This window comes from Macaca mulatta, chromosome 14, assembly GCF_049350105.2.
Source record: "Macaca mulatta isolate MMU2019108-1 chromosome 14, T2T-MMU8v2.0, whole genome shotgun sequence".
NCBI lineage: Eukaryota > Metazoa > Chordata > Mammalia > Primates > Cercopithecidae > Macaca > Macaca mulatta.
The window spans coordinates 1,418,724-1,440,237 of NC_133419.1; the positions used below are offsets into that span (position 1 = coordinate 1,418,724).

The 21,514-nt window shown below is 55.2% G+C and overlaps 1 protein-coding gene across 3 annotated transcripts in view; it reads right to left on the bottom strand.

The window, feature by feature from the left end:
* The window catches only part of MOB2 (MOB kinase activator 2), a 72,099-nt gene extending 50,886 nt beyond the window's left edge, over positions 1–21,213 (bottom strand). Inside the window, exon 1 of one of the 3 annotated variants that reach the window (XM_015113322.3) lies at positions 21,129–21,213. In XM_015113322.3, the coding sequence (XP_014968808.1) occupies positions 21,129–21,145 (17 nt within the window). In that variant the 5' untranslated portion in view covers positions 21,146–21,213. Of the gene's footprint in view, positions 1–2,300; positions 2,378–20,478; positions 20,543–21,128 lie in introns of those variants that run through there. The other 2 variants (XM_077961662.1, XM_077961660.1) reach the window with 2 other exon arrangements.
* Positions 21,214–21,514: the final 301 nt, after the last annotated feature.

Consider the following 21,514-nt stretch of genomic DNA (forward strand, 5'->3'; position numbering starts at 1 on the left):
AGTGGGCTTTATAAGAAGTTACCCCGAAATCAGGTGTTCAGGATAAGGCTGTGCTGGAAAAGGAGGCTCAGATGGAATCAAGAGTGTCCAGAAATCACCAGCTGCCTCACTTGACACAAGCTGTCTGCTCAACAGACTTTAGAGTTTCCAACCTCATAATTAGTCAAAAGGGATTTTAATGCAACCATTCAGTAATACGAAATCAAGAACTATGATTGCAAAGGAGAAGCAAAAGCGATTTAATGTTCCTTTTAAACAACGAAAAACTAAATACTACTGAATCAGTGGAGAAATGAAAAACAGAGTCTTGCTAATTTTCATTAACGAAGACCGTCTTAAAAGTCTTCAGTTTATGACCAGCCTAGGCAAGATGGCAAGACTCTGCCTCTACAAAAAATTTTTTTTCAAAATTCGTGGGGCACAGTGGTGCGCACCTGTGGTCCCAGCTATTCCAGAGGCTGAGGTGGGAGGATCTGTTAAACCCAGGCAGTCAAGGCAGCAGTGAGCGGTGACTGCACTACTGCACTCCCGTCTGGGCAACAGAGTGATACCCCGTCCCTAAACAAAAAACAAACGAACAAAAAAAAACTATTTCGGAAAGAAATCCAGGCTGTAAGGTGGCCATGTGGGGCCTGCCCACTGTTTCTGCAGCTCACTCTGCTGGCCCGGGGTCAGATCCCCAGCTTCTCAGGATCATGTTCTGTTCCCTCTGCTCCCAGTCTCTCCTCCCGTCCCCAGGGAAGGGCTTGGTCTCCACGATGTCAGGAACTAGACTGTGAACCTGCATGTCAATAATGAGAGTGGGGCTTCCAGAGGGCAGCCATGCTTGCTGCCCTGCCCCTCTCAGGCTGCAGCCCAGGGAGATGCCACTGAGACACTGGCCATCGGGCTGGCCACCCCCGGGCTCCCTCCATCCTCATGGCCCTGCTCTGTGCTGGCAATTTCCACCAAAGCCCCCCTCCCAATACGCAGCAAGCCTGATCTGCTATCACTCTCGCTCACACTGTGCCTCTGGGTCTCCCCTGCGTCTCACACACAGTGACTTCTGAGCCGGTTTCAAAGTTTATCCTGAACAGGGCAGAGTCTGACCCCTTCACCATCTCTTTCTGTGTGGGTGCACCCAAGTGTTTCCCTGCTGAAATGCATTCTATTCTATGCTGGGATAAAGATGCAAGTCACTCTCAAACTGCTGAGGAAAAGACCCGTGTGCATGTACTGAGAGAGAAAATGATAAGGCAGATACGGCAAAAATGCTGACACTGGCCAATCTGGGAGAAGATATGCAGGAATTATTTACACTACTTTGGCAACTTCTAACTTTGAAATTATGTAAAAATTTAAAAATGTAAACGTCAGAAGCAGCCGGGGCCAGGAGGTGGCAGACACGCCCAAGGGAGCAGCAGTGTACCTGACAGCCGCTTCTCCACGGCAACGCCAGAAGCTGGAGGTTGGCAGCCTCATGTCGAAAGTGGGCTGAAAGAAAGTCAACCAAGAAAACGACACACAGTGAAAAGCTCTGCCAAGAATGAAGGACAACTGAAGGCATTTTCAGACAGAGACTGAGAGGGCACCCCCAGCAGAGTCACCTGAAAGAAAATCCAAGAAAGCTCAAGGCTGCAGCATAAGCGGAGGAAAACTGGTCACAGACGCAAGGACAAAACCAGAAGGACGGAGGAGGAAGGAGAGGGTACAGCCCAAGAGATGGAGCACAAAACCAGCCAACCTAAACAAATACCAACGTACAAGACAGCAGCATGTGGGGGGTCTAAAGTGTACAGAATTTAAAGCACACCAAGTGCTTACAACTCGAGAGGGGAAGTGCACAGAAGCGGTCTAGTATCTTGGGTACTTCGGGGAGGCGGATAAAGCCATTAATCAGCATCAGACCCTGGAAGTTTAGGGCGTGCTGTAAGAACACCACGAAAGGAGGGATGGGCACGGTGGCTCACAGTGTGATCCCAGCACTCTGAAGGTGAAGGTGGGCGGATGGCTTGAGGCCAGGGGTCTGAGACCATCCTGAACAACACAGTGAGACCCTGTTTCTACAAAAAATAAAATAAAGGAAAGTACCTAACTTCCAAGGCAATTTGAAAGAAGGATGATTAAAAAATAAAAAGAAGAAATTCAAACAAAGCATGGGAAGATCAAAAGCGCAAGCAAGATGGGAGTTGACCCAGCAGCGAGCACACCAGGTGGAAAGGGTTAGCAGGGACCTGACGCCCGCCTGGCTGGCACGGTGTTCAGTAGACATCTGCCATCACGTGCGGTGCATCTAAGGTTCGGGGTTTTCCCGGGCTTACCCCAAGGTAGACGCCAAGGGCTCTTTCCCATGGCTTGGGGCCATTTGCACGTCCTTCTTCATGAGGCATCTGTTCAAGCCTCTGCCCGTCTTCTACGCGACGAGCTGTTTCTTGTTCTTTGTTGGAGCCCGTGGGGAAGTCTGGATCTAAGTTCCGGTAAGTTCTAGGTACGGTAAATTCCCCTGCAAAAGTTGCTTTTTTTTTCTGAGACAGAGTCCTGCTCTGTGGCCCAGGCTGGAGTGCAGTGGTGAGATCATGGCTCGCTGCAGCCCCAACCTCCTACGCTCAAGGGATCCTCCCACCTCAGTCCCCCTGAGCAGTGGATGCCACCACACCCAGCTAATTTATTTTTATTTATTTACGAGGTCTCACTATGTTGCCCAGCCTGGTCCTGAACTCCTGGGCTCAAGCAGTCCTCCAGGCTCGGCCTCCCAAAGTGCAGGGATTACAGGTGTGAGCCACGATCCCTGGCCAGCCTTTTCAGTTTTTGAGGAGTATCTCTGATGCTTAATTTTAATGTAAACCAAATTATCTATCTTTTCCTTTATGAAGAGTACTTTCTAGTCCTGTGTAAAAAACTTTTCTTAACCCATGGGTCAAGAATAGCATCTTCTCTAACAGTGTTGTTTAGGAGTAATATAACATAAGCCATAATCTGGGCCATGGATATAATTTTAAATGTTCTAATGGCCCCACTGAAAAGTAAAAGAAACAGCCAAGATTAATTTTATTTATTTAACCCAATGGATGTAAAATATTTTCGACTTACAATCAATACAGAAAATGCAAAGTGCCGCTGTATTTTTCTCAGTCTAGTGTATTTTACATTCAGCACATCTCCAGCGCTGCCTGGCTACATGGCTGGAGGCCGTGCTGGACAGCAGTTCCAGGACCTTCTACACTTAAGACCTACATTCTACTAGGCTCAACTCTTCTTTGTAGGGTGTGAGGTACAGGCCAAGGTTTTTTTAAATATGGATATCTGGTTGGCCACCGTGACCTATGGAAAAGACTGGCTATCTGTGCCATCTCTTTTTTCTTGTCTGGATCACTCTTGCCAGATTTCCCACTGTACTCCTGTTTTCAAAGAATCCAACTCTGGCCTCGATGAGTATCTCTGTGGAAGACTGACTTTCCACTTTGTCAACTTCCGCTCCAGCCTCATTTCCCTCCATCCACCGTCTCTGGGCTCAGCTACTGCTCCCAGAGTGACGGATGCCTGCGGGCTGTGAGCCGCTCCTGGCTGGCGTGCACCCTGCAGGTCTCGGCATGGCATATTTTTGTTATCTTTCAGCTAAAAAGTACGTTCTAATTTCCATTACAAATTCTTCTTTGTCCCACTGGTTACTTGGAAGTGTGCTTCCTAATTTCTAAATACTAGGAGTATCACTTTGCTGATTTCTAGTTTAACTCCGCTTGGGTCAAGAGCATGCTCCGGAGGACTTCAGTTCACCGAGATGAGCGGAGGTTTTGGTCAATGTTCCATCAGTGTGTAAAGAGGCACAGCCTGTCAGGGGTGGGTTCCCTATTCTTCCCGTCAGGTGAAATGCGTGAGTCTGGCTTTGAGATCTTCAAGCTGGCTTGTGAGTACGGCCAAGCTGAGCTGCTGGGACAAAGGCCCACCGTCCCAGGCCCCAAGTCCTTCCCCGGTGTTAGCCCAGAGCAGGGGTCGAACTTCACTCTCCAACACGTTCCGGGGCCCCGGGCTGTGGGGCAGTCCTGCATTCTCACCAAGCACTGTCGAGGAGCCGCAGGAAGGGACGAAGAAGAGGAAGGACAAGCATCTTCCAGACGGTGACTAGAAAGCTCCACCTGCCCCCACCTGTGCCTGACCTGAGGCTTGGGACACAAGGGAGGCTGGAGTTCAAGTGCCTGAGAGACCACAGCCAGAGAAGCCTGCACGGGGTCAGGAAGACAGTCGGGAGTCGGCAGGTCACAGCCCTGTGCCCATAACAGGTGGCAGGAAGGAGGCTCAGAGACCTGACAACAGCCACAAAAAGGACACCCGTGCGCACAGGCCAGGTGTCTCGGCGGAAATGCGGACAGTGGAGGGCCAGCGGGGCTGAAGCGCAGGTGGGCCACACAGGGTGGGGCTGGAGAGAGACAGAGGACTTCACCCCACAGGCAATGGGGGTCCACCAAAGTGCCTTGTGTATAGGAGGATGACATGTGGGTCCTCTCGGGTGGCTGTGGTGGAGCAGGAGTCAAAGATAAGGACACACATCCCCTCCACCACCAGGTGCCTGTGGCTATGAGAGCCTGGGCCTCAGCCCAGCGAACCGCGGGCTTGCTCAGGGAATCCAGCAAAACCCTCACAGGCTTCTGGATGGAGCACCGCGGCATGGATGGCAAGGTGTGAGGGCGGCAGAGCGTGGCCTTCCCGAGCAGCAGGCTCCTCCACGCGCCACCACCGTAAACTCAGGCTCTGTAATGGGACCCACCCACGCAAAAGGTCCTCATCTGAAAGGGCTCCACCCTCACCCTAGAGCCCTCCACATGTCATTTTAGGGGACATTTTATTTATCTATTTTTATTTTTATCTTTTTTGCGATGGAGTCTCGCTCTTGTCACCCAGGCTGGAGTGCAGTGGCACATCCTGGCTCACTCCAACTTCCGTCTCCTTGGTTCAAGTGATTCTCCTTCCTCAGTCTTCCGAATAGCTAGGATTACAAGCACGCGCCACCATGCCTGGCTAATTTTTTGTAATTTCAGTAGAGACGGGGTTTCATCATGTTGGCCAGGCCGGTCTTAAACTCCTGACCTCAGGTGGATCCACCCACTTCAGCCTCCCAAACTGCAGGGATTACAGGCGTGAGCCACCGGGTACCATTTCGTTATTTTGATTAGAAATGAAATGACCTGCCCAGGCACGGTGGCTCACGCCTATCATCCCGGCACTCTGGGGAGGCTGAGGCGGGTGGATCACTTGAGGTGATCCCCAGCCTGCTGGGGAAGGGCAAGGAAGGTGGCCGCGGGCCCCAGCATAGTACAGACTGATGCCCTTCAAGTCCATGCTGCACCGTGGGCCTGGACGGAACAGGCCTCCCGCCCCACCTTCACGGAGGGCACTCGCGGACAGCCACTGCACAGCACAGCGAGTCCCCGGACCCAGGCCTGTCCAGACCCTCGTGGGAGTGGGATACGAGCTCCACAAAGGTTTTGGGGGGCACCCAGGCCCCAAGTCCCCATTCCACCACCAGGGCAGCTCAGGAGCCAGGACACTCTGGTAGTGAACCCTGGGACCTGCTGCACTCCTGGGGACACTGCACAGCTCAGGAGTCGACAAACCACAAATGCTGCTACTTAGAACCTGTGTGTCCTGGCCGGGCGCGGTGGCTCAAGCCTGTAATCCCAGCACTTTGGGAGGCCGAGACAGGCGGATCACGAGGTCAGGAGATCGAGACCATCCTGGCTGACACGGTGAAACCCCGTCTCTACTAAAAATACAAAAAACTAGCCGGGCAAGGTGGCGGGCACCTGTAGTCCCAGCTACTCGGGAGGCTGAGGCAGGAGAATGGCGTGAACCCGGGAGGCGGAGCTTGCAGTGAGCTGAGATCCGGCCACTGCACTCCAGCCTGGGTGACAGAGCGAGACTCCGTCTCAAAAAAAAAAAAAAAAAAAAAAGGAACCTGTGTGTCCAACAAGGAGAAGGCAGCAGAGGAGGGAAGACAGCCGGGCAAGGAGCGCGCCCCTGATACCACCACGCCCGCCAAGAAGCCGTGTCTGAGGACAGCTGTGGCCACAGGATCCTGCGTCGTCAGCACAGAGCCGCCTGCGGTCTGCCTCGGAGGAGGGCCGGAGCAGCACGGGGTCACAGAAAACGCGCTTTATTTTCACATGAATTATAAATACCCAGGAACCCTCACACAATTCAGCTTGGCCCAGCACTTCTTCAGCCAAAAAGGTAGGAGGCCTTCCCAGCAGGAACAACAGAATGTCCTTGAAGATAAAGGTTTTAATGACAAAGGGTTTCTAAACCTCCTGACAGCAGCCACCTCCAGAAAAGCCCTGGGTCTCCACGCTGACAGTGCAGGAGTGAGCGCCAAAAAGCACTCCCAAGGCAGGGCACAGCGGCTCACACCTGTGATCCCAGCACTGTGGGAGCCAGAGGTGGGCAAACTGCTTGAGGCCAGGAGTTCGAGACCAGCCTGGCCAACACAGTGAAACCCCATCTCTACTAAAAATAGGAAAATTTGGCCGGGCACGGGTGGCTCACGCCTTTAATCCCAGCACTTTGGGAGGCCGAGGCGGGCGGATCACCTGAGGTCAGGAGCTCGAAACCAGCCTGGCCAACGTGGCGAAATCCCATCTCCACTAAAAATACAAAAATTAGTTAGGTGTGGCGTGGCGTGGCCTGTAATCCCAGCTACTAGGAAGGCTGAGGTAGGAGAATTGCTTGAATTCGGGAGGCAGATACTGCACTGAGCCGAGATCGTGCCTCTGCACTCCAGCCTGGGTGACAAGAACAAAACTCCATCTCAAAAAAAAAAAAAATTACACTGGCCTGGTGGCACGTGTCTATAATCCGAGCTACTTGGGAGGCTGAGGCACGGGAATCGTTTGAACCCGGGAGGCAGGCGGAGGTTACAGTGAGATGTGATTATGCCACTGCACTCCAGCCTGGATGACAGAGCAAGACCCTGTCTCAGGAGGAAAAAAAAGCATTCCCAAGACCCCAAGTACAAGAGGAAGCAAATCCCTTCTGTGCATCCCAATGCAGAGCTCATCTCAGGGAGCTCTGTGTCCAGATGTCCAGGAGGCAGCCAGCTGGCCAGGCAGAGGCCACCCTGGGTGGTCAGACCTACCCAGCGCCTGCTCCCTGCCCTCGGCACGCCAGGTACAGCAGGGGTACGTGTGGGTCTGTGGAGACGATGAAGCCCGCACCAAAGCAGAAGCATTTGTTACAAATTTAAGAAAGCAAGGAGGACACGGGAAATCATTCAGCAGAAAATGCTGCTGTCACGAAGAGAGAGATGGCCACCTTTGGGAAATGAAGGTGCCCACTCTGCTCTCGAGGAAGCAGCAAGCCTCAACTGCGCACCCGCCACACAGTCACCCCCAGCCCCAGGCAGTCTCAGGCCGCACATCCCAGAGGCCCCATGGCATGAAAAGAGTATCTCTGAGGGCATAACACCCGACACCCCACGCGGGGAAGTCAAATCACTTCTGGAGCACAGCCGAGCAGACACCAGGCCTGCATCCCCGTCAGCATTAGGGGTGGTGCCTGTGGACCATCTGCGGCTTCACGTTCCACCATCCCCTCCGACAGCTAAGAACAGGCTGAGGGCAGGCGACAGGAGTAGGAATCGGGTGGCAACAGTGGATGGCAGCGGCCAGGGAGTGGAAACTACAGGCCACAGAGTCAACCACGGTTCCCTTGCTCAGAGCCCATAACTACTGCTGTCCACTGAGCTTCCAAGAGGGCCTCAGTCTTCACCTGGGGCTTCCCGAATTCACCTGGTTGTCTAGGAGGACTAGTATTTCTTGAGAGATGGTGAGAAACGTGGCCCTAAGCCCTCTGCGTGGCCCTGTGCCCACTGCCCTCTCCATGCTCTGCGGCGCCTCAGTGACCAAACATGGTCCCAACCTGCACCAGGCCACACCGAGGCCCCAAACAGGTCAGTGGTGTCGGGTGCCAGTGTGGCCTGGATTTCTTCCTGACGGAGGAACTAACCAGTGCACAGCTCCAGCCACTTGGAAAGGGGGCAGGTGGGAGGTTGTAAAAGAAAGTAAGGGATAGGCCAGGCAGAGTGGCTCACACCTATAATTCCAGCACTTTGGGAGGTCAAGGCAGGTGGATCACAAGGTCAGGAGTTCAAGACCAGACTGCGGGGCGCGGTGGCTCAAGCCTGTAATCCCAGCACTTTGGGAGGCCGAGACGAGCGGATCACGAGGTCAGGAGATGGAGACCATCCTGGCTAACACCGTGAAACCCCGTCTCTACTAAAAATACAAAAAAAAAACCAGCCGGGCGAGGTGGCGGGCGCCTGTAGTCCCAGCTACTCGGGAGGCTGAGGCAGGAGAATGGCATAAACCTGGGAGACAGAGCTTGCAGTGAGCTGAGATCCGGCCACTGCACTCCAGCCTGGGTGACAGAGTGAGACTCCGTCTCAAAAAAAAAAAAAAGACCAGACTGACCAACATGGTGAAATCCCATCCCTACTAAAAATACAAAAAAAAAAAAAAAAAAAGCCGGTTGTGGTGGCAGGTGCCTGTAATCCCAGCTACCGGGGAGGCTGAGGCAGGAGAAATGCTTGAACCCGGGAGGCAGAGGTTGCAGTGAGCTGAGATCAATCATGCCACTGCACTCCAGCCTGGGCGACACAGTGAGACTCCGTCTCAAAAAAAAAAAAAAAAAAAGGGCTGGTGAAAAGAAGAGCACCCCTCAGGCACCAGCCAAGGGCAGGAGCAGGCCTAGGGCCACCAGGTGCCCAAGGTTTCCTGGCACTTGCCCTCCCAGGCTGCTCCCTGGGCCCCAGGTCTCCCTGGCCCTCTGGTCTGACGCCCAGCGTACCTGTCCTCTGCCCTTCTGCAGCCCAGGGCAGTTGCGGAGACACTGCCGCAGGCTCCAGCACTTCCCATCATTTCTGCCTGGGCTTTTACCCGTCTCTTCAAGAACAAGCTCTAAAATCTTAACACTCAAGATTAATACCCTTAAAGAGAACCCATGCCAGTCAGTCGTAAGAAAACTGGACCAGTTCAAGACAAAGTAGGCAAAGACCAAGCAGATGATGGCATGGCCCACTGTGCACAGAAGCATCAGCCACACCAGCCCTCCCACAGGAAACACAGGCTAAACCCTGGCACCACTCTCCGCCTGTCAACGTGGCAAAGATCTTCTTCAGAAAAGACCAACACGAGTGGTGGGCACCGACCTGTGGAAACACCAGCACTGACCCCACGATCTCTTTGCAGGGGCTCAGGAAGCATCACACAGCCTGGGAACATCCCCATTCCCACCGGCAGGGGAGCAGCGGACAACTGGCCCTGGGGAGCAAGGGTCCCACGACGGAGTGAGGCCGGTTTTAATGTCGAGTGCAGACTGTCTCTGGGAGGTAGGAGGTTTTGCTTTTGATTTTTTTTTTTTCCTGTATTTTGTGTCTCTACAATGGACACATAACACCAAGTCCCAGGGGAGCAGGGACGTGTCCTTCTTCCAAAGGTCCCCCCAGCACAAGGCACACAGGACACCAGCAGGGTTCAATGGGTCCTGGGCAGATGAGTGGCTGCTGAGCACAACCTGAGGCCAGGCCCTGCAGAGCCAGAGGCAGGCACGGGTCAGTCCCACTCTCAGCACCACTCCTGGACTCCATCAGCCGGCGCTGCCCGCTGTTATAAAAGCACCAACCCAGAGGGAGCTGCAGTGACAGGGAAGGATCCTCTCTGCCCCACCCTGTGGGGCCGGAAACTGGACCCAGTAAACCTCACCTCCCATGCGCCTTCCCTCTCTGTTGGGAACCACTGAGCCCATGCTGAGTTCCCGTTCGCTGAGTCAGAGAATGGCACTTGGGAAGCCCTACAGGGTCTGTCTTGCTGAGCAGCCAAGGAACCCGCCCAGGGCTGATGAGACCAGTCAGTGCAGAGACACGTCCGGTGAAAGGGCGTGCAGTGCCTCCGCAGAGAAGCCTCACCAAACACGAGAAACGACAAAAGCCCACAAACAGCGGCTTCTTAAAACACTGTGGACACAACCGCACAGGAGCAGCTTATCTGCTCACAGCCTGTTTTACACGATCTCTGCCTTTCTTTTTTGCTAGGACCAGGCTGCTGCTAGGTAAGTCCCAGGCAGTGGCTCGGTGGGTTCTGGCGTGTGCCCCCCATACCTCCCAGCACAGTCCAGGCCAGCACTGAGCACAGACAACCCCACAGACCGGCAACTAGGGCTCAGGAGCTCCTCCTAAACGAGGGGCTGCCTGAGCAGTCTCTCCCTAGAGGCATCTCCCGGGCCACACTGAAGCCCTGTCACAGTGATACTGGACTGCACCAAGCTGAAAGCTTGGGTGAAGCCATAGAACATGCCGGGCCATGGCCTGCACAGGCCGACACTCACCTGAGTGGGCGCCACGAAAGCTCAGCAATGGAAGCGCAGGCCATCCAGTGTTGGCTCTGCCTCAGCGGCCCTCGGTGGCACCTGGAGACGGCACCCGCCCCACCTGCACAACCCCATGGCCCACAGTGGCGCCGGGCCGTATGCCCTGGTAGGAAAACTAAACGGCAGGAAGAGGAAGGTAGCACGGGACGAGGGCCGAGCCCTGCCCAGAAGTTAGGGGGAGAGAGAAAAAGCCTGGGTCTCTGGGGTGGCCAGCCAGGGCCTCCTGAAGGAGGCAGGAGGACCAGGGCCTCCTGGAGCCCTCCTCCGTCTAGAGGCGGTTTGTCCACTCCTACCCACTCCCACCCCCAGATCCAGGTGGCTCTGTGACTCCCTGACCAACAGAAAGTGGCTGAGAGGATGTATTGTCTTCCAGCCATTTCCACGATGGCTCTCCTGGGATGAAGGCCTTCCTGGCAGAGGCAAAGGGAGGCCACAGTGGGGAGCCCTGGAGCCCAAAGTGTGGCCTGGGACCATGAGGTTAGCACTGTCTTTACAATAACACAAAGGTGCCACGTGCCAAAGCCTTGTGGAAGCCACCTGGCCTGTAAAATTACAGCAGGATAAACACAGAACCTGACAGAATCCAGCTCTTGAGATCCGCAAAAAGTAAAGTCACTCTGTCTGACGCTAGAAGATAACAGGTTTTTTAAAAAAATTTTTAAATGATACTTATGTTAAGATATGCTAGGTTTTTAATTCTTTCTCAATGAATTAAAGTTGTTTTACATTCTCAATTTTAATTTCTAAAAAGATGAACATTAATAGCTCAACTCATGTAAACTCAATGAGGACTTTGTTTTAGAGGCAGGGTCTCACTCTATCACTGAGACTGGAGTGCAGTGGTATGGAGCTCACTGCAGCCTCAACCTCTTGGGTTCAAGCAATCCTCCCGCCTCAGCCTCCCAAACGACTGGGATTAGAGGCACACACCGCCACATCTGGCTAATTTTTACTTTTTTGTACAGATGGGGTCTCCCTATGTTGCTCAGGCTGGGCTTGAACTCCTAGTCTCAAGTGATCCTCCCACCTTGGCCTCCCAAAGTGCTGGGATTACAGGCACAAGCCACCATGCCCAGCCTCAACAAGGACTTTAAGGGGTCCGGACAGCAAGAAGTCAAAAAAACTCTGCTCTAGGGTGAGGACATAAAACTCTGCCTGGAGAGATCCATGGGGGGACTGTGGCGCCCCAGCAGACAGCCACGGCAGCAACGCCCCTAAGGGTTGCCAGCCAGTCACCACTGGTGGCAGTGCAGGAATAACCTGTGGGGCCAAAGCCCCACCCACCAGCTCACAGATGCGGGAAAGGTGATGAGTCCTCATTCTAGGCCCAGAAGTTCCAGGGTTGATTACTCAGAAAGAGGTAAGCAAGACCCACCCACAGCCAAGCCAGGGGCTGCTGAGCCACGCCCAAGATCAGAGACTTGTGCATTTGGTGCAGCGCCTGACACCTGACCCTGGTGGCTGACCATGCGGCCTGCCTGCCAGTCGTGGGCGTAGGATGCACACCACACCCTGGCCGCACTGCCCGTGCCAGGGGCAGAAGCGGGGACCATGAAGTCGTGTGTTCTGCTGAGAGCATCAACCAGAGCAGAGCCGCTCAGGAGGGCACACGGTGCTGCAGGCCTAGCATGTCACACGCAGAGCCGAGGCCGCCCGCTGGGAAGCCCACCGCCGGCAGGGAGCGCAGCCTACGCACCGAATGATGCCTCACGGTAATACTCCCCACAGAACCCTGCAAGGGTTCATTTTATTCTATATTGTTATCTTTAACATTAAAAACTTGGCTACCAGTGACACTGATTATTTCTTTTAACCCACAACATCCACAAGATGGCTGCCAAATTGAGAGCAATGTGACCTGCCACCGAAGCCTCCTGAGCGCACTCTGAGGTCTCCTCACTGTTCCTCCCGTCCTCAGACGGTCCCCCGTGCCCAAATGAGCTCAAGGGCTTTGCTGGCACAGCTCTTCAGCTCGGAGGCGATGCAGGTGATACACAGCCAGGCTCACTGGTTCTGCTCACAGAGGCTTCCCTCCCTGCCCCTTCATCTATTCAACTGATACAGGAGCTAAGTCACATGCACTCCTGCTGGCTAAATTTGACACAGCCCATTCATCAAAATATCATTAAAGACGACAATCGACTGAAAAATATTAAATAAATAAAAACCCACACGTCCGTGGAACCATGAGCGGGAGGAGGCAAAGGCAGCCCTTCTGAGACAAGGCACCAGGGAGCCAGGGCTCCCTCCACAGGCCTGCATGGCGAGTACCCTCCCTCACCTCCTCAGCTCAATAGCACCTTCTCAGAGGCCTTCTAGAGCCCCTATTCAAACAGCTCTCCTGCACACCCCATCCCACACCTCCTTACCTCCGTCCCCCTCGGCTCTCCCGCACACCCCCTCCAGGCACCCCATCCCACACCTCCTTACCTCCGTCCCCCTCGCTCTCCCGCACACCCCCTCCAGGCACCCCATCCCACACCTCCTTACTTCTATCCCCCTCGGCTCTCCTGTGCACCCCCTCCAGGCACCCCATCCCACACCTCCTTACCTCCGTCCCCCTCGGCTCTCCCGCACACTCCCTCCAGGCACCCCATCCCACACCTCCTTACTCCCGTCCCCCTCGGCTCTCCCGCACACTCCCTCCAGGCACCCCATCCCACACCTCCTTACTTCTATCCCCCTCGGCTCTCCTGTGCACCCCCTCCAGGCACCCCATCCCACACCTCCTTACTCCCGTCCCCCTCGGCAGTGGGGAAGCTGCCCAGGGGTGGCCCGTTGCCTCTGTTTATGCGTGTCCCGAGCGCTCAGAGCAGGCGGCACGCATGCAGGTCTCCAACAGGAACCTGACTCAACCCAGATTCTCAGGCCCACACTCTTGTGTTTCATGACACCGCTGCTATGACAAATGGTCCTGTCACATGTGGCACAAAGAACAGGGCATGCAGCAGAAGGGCAGACATGCTGGGAGGAGGAACCCAAAGCAGCCTCCCATGTAGAGGGCCGGCCGCAGACTATGGGGAGAGGCTAGGGCTGTGCATGACAAACTCAACACAGACAAGCCATGCTCACACCAGCAGCTTTCAACCCACGCCCAAGCTAATTTTATGCTCCCTGGGCTCACGCCCAGGCCTGGCCCCAGGCTCAGGCATCCGGCTCCTCAGGGCCACCTGGCACCATCAGGCCTTTCCATGGGCTGAGAACAAATCCCAGCAAAGCAGGAGTTAGGAGCTTCCACAGACGGTGCAGGCCAAACCCCGAGACAACAGCCCCACGTGGGCTCCTGAGACTATGCTGCTGTGGGGACAGGGTCTGCCAACCCACAGCCTGCACAGCCACCATGTCTGGAGGGGAAGAGGCGCTGCTGAAAGGGTGCTTGGAAGAAAAGTCTCCCAACCCTGCAAAGGTCATAGGCAAAAGGGAAACAGCATGGTGCCTCTGTGCTTTCCAATCCTCCAGCTCGCCTGCTTTCTGCAGGGAAAAGCTGAATACCTTCGTAGGAGCTCTTTGCCTCCCTGCCCGCCACAGCAAAATGCTCGATGACACAGACCAAAATCACCACCAGACAGGGCAAAAAACAGGAGCTGTGGCACTTAGCTCCCTCACGTTAGCCCCGGGACATCCACAAACAACTGCAGGGATGAATAAACAGACATTCCAGCCCAGGGAGCTTCAGAGAAGGGAGCCAGGGACAGCAATGCGAGTGTGGCCACAGTCCACGGGCCAAGCAATGCCACAGATCACACGTGGCCTGGAACCCCTGCCCATCATCTCCTTCTTTTCCCTTTAAGCTTCCACATTTTATGTTTGTACCAATTGTTTCTACTTCCGCTGAACACCAACGGGTGTGCCCCAGCCAGGAGAAATCCTGTGCAGAGAAAAAACAAACACGGTGAAGGCAAAGAATGGGAGGCCCTTCTGGCCAAGGCAGACGGGAACAGCACACGCCCTTCCCTTCCAGACAGGTCTAGCACTGGCAGGAGGCTGCACACACACAAATCACCACGGAGAAACAAAGGCCACGGCCGTGCGGCTCCCAACTAGCACTCAGTGGCCCTAACAAAAGTTGCAGTGGGCCCTGATGTTTCTAACCCACACCACTGTGTGGACAAAGGAAACACTGGGGTGACAGTGGCACGGCACGGGGCTCCTCCCTCACAGTGGCCTCAACGCCCCTCTTACCATACCGGATGACCACAGCAGAGACCACAGCTGCCTCCGGAGGGGGGTCTGCTGGTGCACCACACCCCTGTTTGATCTGACAGCAGCACTTGGCAGGCAGATCCCTAGCGTGGCTGGCTTTCCCAGGGCTGGGGGAGGCCTTCACGAGTCAGGACACAAGGGTGGCACCTGGTGGTGGCAACACTAAAGCAAAAACCCGAGGTGGGGGCTGCACTGTCTCAGATACACTCACGATGAGAAACGCAGTCCTGCTGTTTACCAGCCCCCGAACCACGGACGCCGCCTGCAGCTCCCCTGGGGGGCTCACCCCCAGCTTCAAGGACACGTGTGCAAGGGTTCCTAGGGGGTTTATGGGGAGGCTCCTTCTAAAAAGGGCTCCATGTATCCACGACCATTGCTTTTTTTTTTTTTAACTCTGTCACCCAGGCTGGAGTGCAGTGGCGCGATCTCCGCTCACTGCAATCTCCACGTCCCAGGTTCAAGTGATTTTCCTGCCTCAGCCTTCCGAGCAGCTGGGATTACAGGCACGTGCCACCACGCCCAGCCAATTTTTTGTATTTTTAGTAGAGACGGGGTTTCGCTGTGTTAGCCAGGATGGTCTCAATCTCCTGACCTCGTGATCTGCCCGCCCCGGCCTCCTAAAGCGCTGGGACTACAGGCGTGAGCCACCGTGCCTGGCTGACCACTGCTCTTTTTAAGGGGAATTTGGAAATAGGAGGGGGTGATGGAGAACTTTTTTTTTTTTGAAAAAGAGGACTCTGAATGCACCACCACCCTAGGTAAACACTTCTGAAACCCAGGCCTAAGAGCTCCCTGGTGGAGCCCTGATGGAAAGAGGCTATTCCTGAAACCAGACCTTCCAGGGCTGCCTGCTGGAGATACAGAGGCCCTGGGCCACGGCTTCTCTGCTCATGCCTCTGCATGTGCTGCTGCCTCTTCCTGGGCCACCTCCTTCCTCCTTTCCTCTTGGAAAAGCCCTTCATACCTGCTCTAACTGAGCCCCCTGCTTTCGGCTGCACTCATCCACTCAATTCTCCTGCTGCCTGTGGCCCTTCTCTACCAGCCTGAGAGCTCTAGGAAAGCGGGAATGGCTGTGTCTCCATCTCTGGACCTTCAACCCATCACAGAGCCTGGTACACCGCAGCCCACGAACTCAGGAACCTGGGGCCCCCGGCTGAGGAAGAGGCCCAGCTCACTGTCCTAAAAGTCACGGTCACAAACCGTGGATCAGTGGTGGAAGGAGAGTGGCAGGTGCACATCTCCACAGGACGGAATCGCACTTGGTGATGAAGAGCACGGAGCTGCAGACACATGCAACGCCATGGATGGACGTTCGCAACACTGCACCGCGTGGGCCAGGCACACAGCCCATGTACTGGGATTCCATTCACATGAGTCAGTTCATCCACACAGATGGCGGGAGACTGGTGGCCGCCTCGGGGCTGAAGGTGGGGATGGGGAGCAGTGCCAGTGGACATGAGGCTTCTCTGGGGCACGACGGCAAAGTTCTCAAATTAAACTGTGGTGATGGTTACTCGGCCCTGTAATTTTACTAAAAATTATTTAATTGCAAACTTAAGTTAACTTTATGGTATGTAAATTATACCTCAATGAGGCTGCTAAAAGAACTCTAGAGATTCAAGCAAGTTCGGCCTGGGTGTCCTCATAATCAGAATCAATTGTCAACCCACCAGTAACATCCTCCCATGCGGCAAAGAAAAGAAAGAAGAAAAACAAAGTTGTCAATATTCCATTCACATTCCTGCAGAGACACACACTCACGAGATTTTATCTGTCAGAGAGGAGGACACCTGAAGGCAGCTGGGAGAGCCAAGTTAGTAAGCACAAGCTAGCGGCCCCAAAGAGGCCCTCCCCACTCACCTGCAGCCTGTCTTCAATCACAGCTGAGTTAGTAAGCACAGGCCAGCGGCCTCGGAGAGGCCCTCTCCACTCACCTGCAGTCTGTATACAATCACCAGCACTGTGGTGCCACAGCCCCAGCCCGCTAACCCACAGCTCACCTGCTGCTTGGAGGGTAACCAGGACACTGGTGTCAAGGCATCATGCAGCCTCAGAAGGAGCAAGGAGAGCCCCAAGGAAGCGTGCCGGAGATGTGTGCCCCCCTGCCCTGGCTGTGGCCAGCTGGTGAAGCTGCCTGCAGGAGAGGGGCCTTTCCCCGCAGACTCCACCACACCGGGCCCTGTGCAGGGCCCGCGGGAAGGCAGTTACGTTCCCATCAGTCGGGAGGGGAGGAAGTGTGCTTCCTCTCGTGTATTCCCGGATGCACAGCTGCTCCTGGGCTGTGCGTTCTGTTGGGTAACACTGACTGCGCACACACCTTTTCACAAATGCCTGTTGTCAGTTAAAGACAAGACAAAAGTTTCTCCTACACTCCAAACACTGTGTGGTAGAGTTCCTCCCTCCCCTAGCCTCCACGGAAACCACCGCAGCTCAAGCTTCTCCTCTCCACCTGCCTACAACTCAGCGGCGAGGGATGACGTCCTGTCACTGGCTGCCCAGAATGGAACAGAGCTTGTCTACAAAAAGTGGAAACTTTTTTCAAGTTACGAATTACTCTTCATAAAAGGAAGAAAGAGAGACGAAAAAAAGTTTACCTTTACAGCTACTTCACCAGCAAACTCAAAGCAATGCCAAGCAAAGGAAACCTACGAGAAACAGATGGTGGAGAGCCGTGCCTGCAAACCTCCAGAAAAGCCCCAGCCACGCTCATCACCACCAGTCCTGACGTGTTGGGCTGTTCCGGTTTCCCGAGCAGGTTTCCCTGCAGGCCCCCCCTCCTCAGGAGCGCTGATGATAAGGCTGCGAGAATGCTCAGCGGGCCAGGCTCTTAGCTCTTCTCCCAGCGACAAGGAAGACGTGGCTTTTCACTTGCACATCTACAGAACACTCTTCCGGTTCTAACGATGATCAGAAGAGAACGCAGCAGGCAAAGGCACTGTTTGCTGCTACCGTCGAGTCCACACTGTCATCTGAGATGAACTAATTCAAAGAAATCCTTTCTTTAAAAAAAAAACTTTTAAGACATTAGAGACCTGTATTCCAAACTAACTACTTGACTATGAATGCTTTGAATTAATTTAAAATATCAAGAAATAGTCAAAAATAACACATTTCCCTAATCCCAGACTGACACCTAGTTGAAGGATTAACGGCCAACGAAAGCCCTGGCAATGACCACACAAAAGCTGCTCAGACAGAAGCAAGCTCCTTCACTCACTGCTGAGCCCTCTCCAGTGGGAGAGCCCGATTCAGCGAGCGAATGAGAAAGACCTGTGGGTCTCTGCAGCTCGCTCACTCTTCAGCTTTTACAATTTATTTTTATCGTAGATGCTCAATAAACACGTGAAATGAGCAGAGACAGAGTAGCCCCTGGGCCCTCTCTGCTCTGCATCCTTAGATAGCAGCTTAAAAACAGGCTCTGGAAGAAAAGCAGTACTTGACCACTAAACTGTACCACCTAAAACAGGAAGCACAGCCAGGCGCGGTGGCTCACGCCCATCCTAGCACTTTGGGAGGCCAAGGCAGGCGGATCACCTGAGGTCAGGAGTTCAAGACCAGCCTGGCCAACATGGTGAAACCCCATCTCTGCTAAAATACAAAAAAATTAGCCGGGCGTGGTGGCAGGTGCCTGTAATCCTAGCAACTCGGGAGACTGAGACGGGAGCATCGCTTGAACTCAGGAAACGGTGGTTGCAGTGAGCCAGCCGAGATTGTGCCACTGCACTCCAGCCTGGGGAGCTGAGCGAGAGTCCGTCTCAGAAAAAAAAAAAAAAAAAAGGCAGCACGTATTTAAGGAATTGTTAAAGAATTCATGATTCACAACGTCCAACAGATTTAAAACCACGTATGCAAAGATAACTGCACTCCACCCTAATCCCACTTTTAAATCTCACTGCACTCTTGGAACTGCCCACTTTTACAGCCAGGCAGCAGCAGACACCCCTTCCCTGGCCAGGGCCCTCTAAGGCAGCAGCTCCAAGGTCCTCGCCGGCCTTCCCCTGGCACCCAGACCCAGCCTGGGCCCATGAGATGAGTGCACCACCGTCCTTCCCTGGAGGACTACTTGGTTACCAAAGTCTTAACAAGGGTCACAAGAATCTATCTGTCCCCCAGGCTGGGCGTGATGGCTCATGCCTGTAATCCCCACACTTTAAGAGGCCAGGGCAGGTGGATCGCTTGAGGTCAGGAGTTTGAGACCAGCCTGGCCAACACAGCGAAACCCCGTCTCTCCTAAAAACACAAAAATCAGTTGGGCTAGTGGTGCACGCCTGTAATACCAGCTACTTGGGAGGCTGAGGCAGGAGAATCACTTGAACCCAGGAGGCGGAGGTTGTGGTGAGCCGAGAACGTGCCACTGCACTCTGGCCTGGGTGACAGAGTGAGCCTCCATCTCAAAAAAAAAAAAAGAATCAGTCCCCTGAAAGCCTAGTAGTGGTTAATTTCCGAATATTCACAATGATGACAGCAAAATCCACAAAGCAAAGACCTCAGTGAGTTTAAAAAGACCGACTGCTGGTCAGCTTCCAGGTACAAAGTACCTGCTACTTATGAATGTACACAGGCAATAATCACACATTCACACAACGCAGTCAGCTGCCTCCTCGGGAACCCGGCTGACTGGGCTGGTTCCGCTGACACGAATCCCTGTAGGTTCAACTCGCCCGCTCAAGAGTCTACTCCCCACTCGGAGGCCTGGGTGCTTCCAACGCAGTCCCTCCCAGTAAATGCAAAAAGGAAGCAAGCGCCTATGATTCGGAATCAAGCACACACAGCTGTGTGGCCTCGATTCTCAGTGTCCGTGGGTTTCAGAGGCCTTGCACGAAACACCTCTCCACACTAACAGTAGCCAACATTTACCACATGCCAAGCGCTGTGCTAAGCCTTTACCTGGGTCTCTCCTTCCACAACCAAGCACTGCAAGTCGTACGGTGTCCGCCTTACGGGTGATTTTTTAAAGGCAGGTGATTTAAAGAAAGAGGTGAAGTGACCACTTACACAGCTAATAAGCAGCAGGGCTGGAACAGCAGTGCTGCCTCTTCAAGAAGTCATGAGCCGGCGAGGCCCAGTGGCTCACACCTGTAATCCCAGCACTTTGGGAGGCTGAGGCGGGCGGATCACGAGGTCAGGAGTTCAAGACCAACATGGCCAAGATGGTGAAACCCCGTCTCTACTAAAAATACAAAAATGAGGCAGGCATGGTGGCGGGAGCCTGTAACCCAGCTACTCGGGAGGCTGAGGCAGGGAACTGCCGGAACACAGGAGGCGGAGATCGCGCCACTGCACTCCAGCCTGGGCGACAGAGTGAGACTCTGCCTTAAAAAAAAAAAAAAAAAAAAAAGCCATGAGCCCTCCCACCCCATGGCTGGTCCCCCGAGCCACCAGCACAGCTGCCCTGACCCCAGCACTCTGGCTCCAGGCTGATCCCCGCTGCACCGGGCACTTCTGCGGTCTCTTGATTCATCCCATGCTGCTTGTCTTCCCTGGTCTCCCTGTCACTAGAGTCCACGCAATGAGACGCCAAGAACGGTTCTAATTCCTCTCCTTGGTTATCCTGACAACACCCCGCACCGACCCCGCGCCCCCACGCCACCCTTCGACTCCCAAGGGCCTGAGAGACACTGAAGCGAAACGCCCATCAAGCCTTTCACCTCACTTTCCGAACTTCGGGGTCTACACAAGCCCTTCCACCGGCCAAAACCACGAGCAACGGCTCCCCACTCCCACCCCAGACCCCTGGAACGAGGACGCGGACTCCGGGCAGGCACCAGAGGGGAAGCTACAGGGACAGGCAGAGATGCGCAAGGACCACGCTATCGGGTGAAAATGCCTGTCCTTATTGTCCTTACAAAGCAAAAAAGTTTTTAAAAAAAAAAAACACTTTACCCAGAATAACTGCTGCGGGCAACGCGGCGACGCTTTAGCTGCTGCACCGCTCCTCCGGTTTCCAGCAAGCTAAACACAGAAGCGGATGGGAGGGGAAGGCGGCTGCGGCTCCCCAGCTAGGAGCGAGCAGTTTCTCCGGCTTCCTTCCTACTCCACCCTCCTGCCCCGGCCGCCCGTGGACCGCAGCAACATCTGCGCCTCGCCCGGACCCTCCGCGGGTCCGCAGCCCGCAACAGCCAGTCCTGCTCCCCTCCCCGGCCACGGCCCCGCGGGGACCTCAGGAAACTGGGGGTCTTTCACTTCTTTTTCCTTTTTCCTAAGGAACTTGTCTCTACCGGTGTTCAAGTTACTTGGTCCAGAAGCGAGCCCCGCGCAAGGAGCGGAGCGGGCAGCCCAACCTGCGAGGCCCCGGCCCACCGACAGCCGGGCGCGCGGGGCGGCCGGGCCAGGCCTCTGCCGGGACCAGAACCGGGCTGTCCCCGAGACGCCCGCCCCGGCCCGGCCCGCCCAGGACAGGCGCGTCCGCTCCGCCCGCTCCGCCCGGGCCCGATGCCCTTGAGCGGCGGTGCCCGCACCGAGCCCCGCAACCCACCTGCGCCCCGGCCGCCCCGCCCGGCGCCCGCCCGAGCCCGGCCCGGCCGCAGACTCACCCCATGAGCCAGTCCATGGCTGCGCGGGGCCGCCGCGCCCGCCGCCCGACGCGATCGGCCTCAGCCCCGGCGTCCGGAAGTAAACACTCGCCCGCCCGCTCGCTCCCACACGCGCCGCCCGCCGCCGCCGGAAGTGACGCGCCCGCGCGCCGCCTGCTGGGATGCGTAGTCCCGGCCTCGCACCCTGCGCTTCCTGCCCCGCGTGTGTGCCTGGGTCCATGGGCAGTCCCCGCGCACCTGGACTGTCTCCCCACGCCCCGGCTGTGCTCTCCCCTTGGGCTCTCTCCGCGCTGTCCTCCACGCCCTGGACGGTTACCTCCCGCCTTTGGCGCTCCCCTTGCTGCAGGACTGTCCCTCGCACCCTGGCTGTCCCCTTGCTCCCCGGC